Below are 6413 nucleotides of genomic sequence, written 5' to 3'. Positions count from 1 at the left end.
TCCGCCCGTCCGGGTCACGTGGCGAGGCTGCCGCCACGGCCATCACCACTGTGGGCAACTGTACTCGGCCGTCGCCGCCCCCCCCTCCCGCCCACACCCGGGCCCGGTGCCCGCCGGGGTGGGCCGGGCCCCGGCTCCGGCCCCCGGCTCCGGTCCCCCGCCGCGGCCTCCCCCACCGCCTTCCTGTCGCCTCCGGCGCCGGGGGTCGCGCAGGGCGGGACATGGGTGACCGGAAGTGGAAGCTGTGAGCGTCGCCGCCCGGGGCGCCGAGGCTCGAGGCGCCGTCGGGGCCGCTGCGACGCACGCATGGAGAGCGTTGGGCTCTGGGCTGCGCACCGACGGCTAACCGGGACGCACGGGTTCTGCCGGGCGCGGGCTGCGCAGAACCGAGTGGCCTCCCGGGGCGCGGGAACATGAGGCTAGGCCTGAAGCCCTCCGCGGGCGAGGCGCGCGCTGCGCGGGCCTGCCCGGGGCACGAGTGAACCGCGCGGAGCCCCGGGACTCGGTAATTGGCGCGAGCGGGCGGGCGCGCATGCGCGAGGCGGCGGCGGGCACGTGGCGGGACGCAGGGCGGTGCCGCGCGGGAAGTGCCTCGGGGCCGGCGACCCCCGCCTCCGGCACCAAATGGGACCGAGGCAGGCGCCACCATGGGTCGTACTGTGCCGCCGCCACCTCGCCTCCGTAGCCCTGAGCAGCCACGGAGGGGCCGGTGCACCTCTCATTTATCCCGGGGCGGGCCCCGGGGCCGACCTGTCCTGAGTCCCCGCCCGCGCGCGGCTTAGTAGCCTTTTCCCGCAGCCTGTCTTTGGCGGCGAAGGCATGGTCTTCTGTCTGGAGAAAGAGGAGCCGCGCCTCCGCCTGCGAAGCGCCATGGTCCACTTCCACGCCTCGGAAGTCCAGCAGCTGCTACACAACAAGTTCGTGGTCATCTTAGGGGACTCAAGTGAGTGCTCCTCTAGGATCACAGTACCAGGCCCCGCACCCTCAGTCTGTTTTCACCATCCCAAATCTCCTTTCTCACCCCTAGTCTGTTCCAGTCCAGTAGGTTTTCCCCATGCACCTTCCACAGGTGTCTTGACAGATGTAGTCTGTCACATTTTTCACCCCATCCTTGCTCAGCATTTTTCTCCCTGACAGTTTCCCGTGCTTTCCTTCATGGGAGCAATGGATTCTGTTGTCTGTCTCCTGGGTGACTTGGGCGACTTATTCTGCCAGGTGATCTTGGTCCACTTTGTACCAGTTGGGGGTGGTGCAGGGCCAGAAGCAGAGGTAGTCCTGGGGTATTTTTTAGCTCACCTTTTTTTCCAGCCTCTGTGATGAGCTCCACAGAGGTGGTGTTGAGCAGCCCTAGCTTTGGGAAGATGGGAGGCCTGGACTTGGGAGGAGCTGGGGGTGGGGGGGTTGAGGTCTGTTTTAGCCTCAGGATCTCTATCTCCCTGCAGTCCAGCGGGCTGTGTACAAGGACCTGGTGCTCTTGCTCCAAAGGGACTCACTGCTCACGGCTGCCCAGCTGAAAGCCAAGGTGAGGGAAGTTTGGTAGTCATGCCAGTGGTGGGTGGGGCAAAGACCCTGTCCTGGCAGGGTCTTCCTCCCTGGCATGGGTCTGACCAGCTGGGTGGGGGGGTGGGCAGGGGGAGCTGAGCTTTGAACAGGACCAGCTGGTGGCTGGGGGTCAGCTGGGCGAGCTACACAACGGGACGCAGTACCGGGAGGTCCGGCAGTTCTGCTCGGGTTCTGGCCACCACCTTGTGCGCTTCTACTTCCTCACCCGCGTTTACTCCGAGTACCTCGAGGGCGTCCTGGAGGAGCTGACATATGGGCCTGCCCCGGACCTGGTGATCATCAACTCCTGCCTCTGGGATCTCTCCAGGTTGGGGCGGGGGGGAGAGGGAAATACTGGTTGGGGGTGGAGGTGTGGCTCAGAGGCTATCCGCCCTGTGCTTTTGCCCACCTTGTGTACCATCCAATAGGTATGGCCGCTGCTCAATGGAGAGTTACCGAGAGAACCTGGAGCGGGTGTTTGTGCGCATGGACCAGGTGTTGCCAGACTCTTGCCTGCTGGTGTGGAACATGGCCATGCCCTTGGGGGAGCGCGTCACTGGGGGTTTCCTTCTGCCAGAGGCAAGTGACTGAGGTGGTTGAGGATGGGGGAGGAGGCAGCTGACTGGTAGATAGAGGGCCTTCCCTCCGGAGGGTGCTTCATTTTGTGGCTCTTAGATGCTGCACTTTCTTACTCAGCTCCAGCCCCTGGCAGGGTCTCTGCGCCGGGATGTGGTTGAAGGGAACTTCTACAGTGCAACGCTTGCCGGAGACCACTGCTTTGATGTACTGGACCTCCACTTTCATTTTCGGCATGCGGTACAGCACCGTCACCGGGACGGTGTCCACTGGGACCAGCATGCCCACCGCCACCTCTCACACTTGCTTCTGACTCATGTGGCCGATGCCTGGGGTGTGGAGTTGCCCAAGCGTGACTATCCCTCTGGTGAGCCCTCCCACAAGGGTGTAGGCTAATGATGCAGAGGGGGTTCTTAGAGCATAGGGTTCAGAATAGGACAGAGGTACTCGGGGAGTAGAGGCCTCTTGAAGGATGCCTGTGACCCCTGAGTGTGCCTTTCTCATCGCTTGGGGAGAGTGAGATCATAGGAGCAACATTTTTATCCAGGTTCTGGTTCTGTATGGTCTAGCATGTGGTTGTTTTTGTATGTGAATGAATTTATGTAAGTTTTGAGCACATAAGGCAGTGTGTCAAAAGATCCCTATTCCACAGATGAATAGGAAAGAAGTAGGGGGACTTCTAGCTAGGAATGGAGGTGGGGGGTGGAAAGACAGAAATGGAGGACAATCATGCATGTTGCAGAAGCAAAGAAGCCCCTCAGCTGGTGCTGTCAAGCCTCTCAGTTTCTGCCTGCTCTCAAAAGGAGCATGGTAGCTGATTGTCTCCATGTCTGCTTTCCCCCTGGATCATGTCCTCATTGGGCAAGGTTCTTACCTTGTTCCCAGCTCATCTCTTTTGGCTCTGGTGTCTAGCACAATTGCCGTGTCCATCGTACCTCCAGGATAGTGTTTGTTGAGTTGGGGACACAAGTCGTATTAGAAGGTTGTTTGTAACAGCAGTAGAGGGTATGAGGGCACAGAAAGGCCAGGAATGCTATAGAGGTAAACTAAGATTTGGTAGCCAAGAGTTGGAGCATTGGGAAGGTGCTTTAGGGCTTTGATTATGTAATGATTCAGTTTCCTTGTTTTTTAGATGAGAACCAGTCCCCAGCAAAGGGAGGGATGCTCTAATGGTTATAAGGATAGTTTGTGGGTTAATGGTTATAAGGATAGCTTAGGTCTTCTGAACCTAGTTTGGAGGTCCAGAAATAGGAATGTGAAAAGGAAGAGTTGAGTAGGAGGACGTTGCTGGTGAATTAGGTCCAAGCAGACCTCTAAGGTGTGGAAATGTGCAATGGATTTGGAGTCCGCAGGGCCCCGCTGAAGGTAGGAGTGTGAACTGTGAAGGAGAGAGCAGAACCCGGGCTGTGCGGTAGAGCTGGAAGGGAAGAGGGGCTGATGGAGGAAACAAAAGGACTTTAGGGCAGAGGCACTTTCAGGGAGGGCAGAGGTTATTGGCCATTTCATGAGACTGTCAGGAAGAGAGGAAGTGGTTACATTTAATCGGAAAAGTACTGAAGAATCGGATTAGGGTTTAGAAGCAGGAGCAGTTGATGAGGGAATGAGAACTATTTCTTGTGGAAGCTTAGAAGGCATGAACTGCTGGGAGAAGAGAGTGGCAGGGTCTCATGTTGTCCAGAGAGAAGACTTCTTAGGCTCCTTTGTTGGTCTGTGGGGAGGAGCAGGGAGAGGAAAAAAGCTACAGATACAGGAACTGGGCATACAAAGGAAGAAGACTCTGGAGGGGAGAATGAGGTCAGAGCAAAGACAAATCTGTGACTTTGAGAAAGGCAAGGAGGAAGGAACGTACCCTGGGCTTGGCCTGCAATGAGCGAATGAGGAAGACGGTAGGAAACAGAGGGTGCCCCTGCCCAGTGGCCCTCTTCTCTGAGAGGAGGGAAGAGAGGTTTAGAAGTTGGACAACCAGGATTATGGGCAGCCTGGCTCTCAGTCCTAAAACAACCAACCATCCCATTCTTAGACCCCTGGATTGAGGACTGGCCAGAGCTGGATCATCCGTTCCAGGGGAACCATGGGCAGCCCCCAGACTTCGGGGAGCCGCTGGCCTTGCCCCCACCCCAGCCCTCTCCTTTGCCCCCTCCCATGCCTTTCCCCTACCCGATTCCTCAGCCCTCGCCACCTCCCCTGTTTCCACCCCTGCCCCAGGACACCCCTTTTTTCCCAGGCCAGCCCTTCCCACCCCACGAATTCTTCAATTATAATTCAACAGAAGACTTCTCGATGTCATCTCACTTAGGTAGGTGCCTCCACAGCCTCCTCTCCCACCTCTCCCAGCCTACCCTCCTGTGCCCTGGTGAACTGAGAGGAGTTGGATAGCTCCCTGTGCCCTCATGATTGGGTTCAGTTGCCACTGGATGTAGAACAGCATCTGTAGACTTGTTAGTCAACTCACTGTCCCAGTCTGCTGGTTTGGAGGCAGGGGAGGTGGTATTGCCATTTTGTAGATGGGAAAACAAGCCCAGAAAAGCTCACCCTGGAAGACTAAAGCTGCCCAGAAACAGAGCTGGGCCCACCTGTCCACAAGCCCACTTTCTGATAATGGCTGGTTCTTTTGTAGGATGTGGCCCTGGAGTGAACTTTGTGCCTGGCCCCCTGCCACCTCCAGTCCCTGGCCCTATCCCCCACGGTCAGCACCGGGGCCCAGTGGTCCACCGGGGGATGCCACGCTGTGCTCCCAACAGCCCGTACCACATGCCGAGGATGGGGGGGCCCTGCAGGCAGCGGCTTAGACACTCAGACAGACTGATCCACACAAACAAACTGGACAGACAGCCTCCTGCCCATTCGGGGACCTGGCCTGGGTAGACTGGATCTTGGACTGGGGCTAGATGTGCCATTGGCCCTACAGGGCCTGCTTGTCACCCCCAGCACTGGGTCAGGGTGTCTGTTATGCCTGGCATTGTTCTTGTCCATTGCTGTCACTAATAAAGGCATGGAAGAACAGAGTGGCATCTTCCTGTGTGCGGGGATGGGTCTCCCAAACCATGATCTGAAGAGCTGGGGAGCTGCCTCTGGGTCCTCTCCAGCCTTGACCCTTTCACCTCACACTATTTAAAAATCACTGAATTTGTCCTTTTGCTGTCTCACACCCTCATTTCCACCCTTACCAGAACACAAGTGTGTCCCATGTTGTCTACTGCTCTTTGGGATTGGAAAATAGCAGGGGCTGAGTTGAAACTGTTAGTATTTCTTTTTTTTTTTTAAGATTTATTTAGTTATTCATGAGAGACACGGGGGGGTGGGGGGCAGAGACATAGGCAGAAGGAAAAGCAGGCTCCATGCAGGGAGCCCGATGCAGGACTCGATCCCAGGACTCCAGGATCATGCCCTGAGCAGAAGGCACAGCGGTAAACCGCTGAGCCACCCAGGGATCCCAAAACTGTTAGTATTTCATTTGGAATTTTGGATCTGGCTATTTCTCATTTCTGTTTCCCAGCCCCATGCATGTAGGTATACATTCAACATCCATGTATTTCTGGACATATACATGTACTTTAGTTATTTGCACGACTCTTAGCACATGATGGACATTAAGTCATTAAGTGGTTGGAAGTAAACAAGCTTCCAAACTCAAGTGGAAGACTAATTAGAAATCCATTATTTAACAGATGTAATGTGCAATGGGAGCAAACTGAACATAGACCAACTTCTTTGGTTAGGGCGTGGGGTGGGAGTAGAGGGGGAGCTGAGGGAGAATTCTAAGGTGGGGGGGCGGTAAGAGGCTGTGCCAAACTCTGTTAAGAGAGTACAAGGTTTCAGTTTTGGCAAAGGGTGTTGGCCGTAGGTTTGTGACTCTACTTATTCAGCCTCAGGTAGAGTGAGGGCCTGACCATGGCATGGAGTGGGGGATGGAACATGGCAGTAGGCTGGTAGGTGTGGGGCAGAAAAATGAGGGAATGTGAGACTCAATAAATCATCTTGAAGTAGAATTGGAGGGAAAAGAGGGATGCAGATTTCTTGTATTGAGTTTCCATAATTGTTATTAAAATTTTAACTTGGCAAGGGATATCATGTCTCATGTAAAAGGAGGTGAAATAGCAGATTAGAAAAGTGTTGATCGTTGCTAGCAATCAACCAAGTGTAAATGAAAGGAAGCTATTAAATTGACACACTAGTGCTGGGGAAACTGGTACACATATTGTGAGTTAATAAAACCCTTTAGAGAGCAACCTTGACAGAGTAGTTGAAAATCAAGAGACCAAGCTTGGTTTTCTTTCATATAGACAAAAAGTGAA

At 55.2% G+C, this 6413-nt stretch overlaps 1 protein-coding gene across 2 annotated transcripts; it reads left to right on the top strand.

The window, feature by feature from the left end:
* The first annotated feature begins 303 nt into the window (after window positions 1-303).
* Window positions 304-5121, top strand: PCED1A (PC-esterase domain containing 1A). Of its 2 annotated transcripts, none has more exons than XM_041733201.1 (8): window positions 304-505; window positions 799-943; window positions 1443-1522; window positions 1632-1870; window positions 1971-2121; window positions 2239-2485; window positions 4343-4414; window positions 4736-5121. In XM_041733201.1, exons 2-8 carry the CDS (start codon window positions 820-822, stop codon window positions 4981-4983), a joined length of 1161 nt encoding a protein of 386 aa, XP_041589135.1. In that variant the 5' UTR covers window positions 304-505; window positions 799-819; the 3' UTR covers window positions 4984-5121. The 2 variants fall into 2 exon arrangements, with proteins under 2 accessions (XP_041589135.1, XP_041589134.1); XM_041733200.1 differs by having other exon boundaries at window positions 4139-4414.
* The last annotated feature ends 1292 nt before the right edge of the window (window positions 5122-6413 follow it).

This window comes from Vulpes lagopus, chromosome 18 (assembly GCF_018345385.1).
Source record: "Vulpes lagopus strain Blue_001 chromosome 18, ASM1834538v1, whole genome shotgun sequence".
Classification (NCBI taxonomy): Eukaryota; Metazoa; Chordata; class Mammalia; order Carnivora; family Canidae; genus Vulpes; species Vulpes lagopus.
Note: the sequence above shows the minus strand (reverse complement) of the source record. Positions and strands in the feature narration are given on the sequence as shown.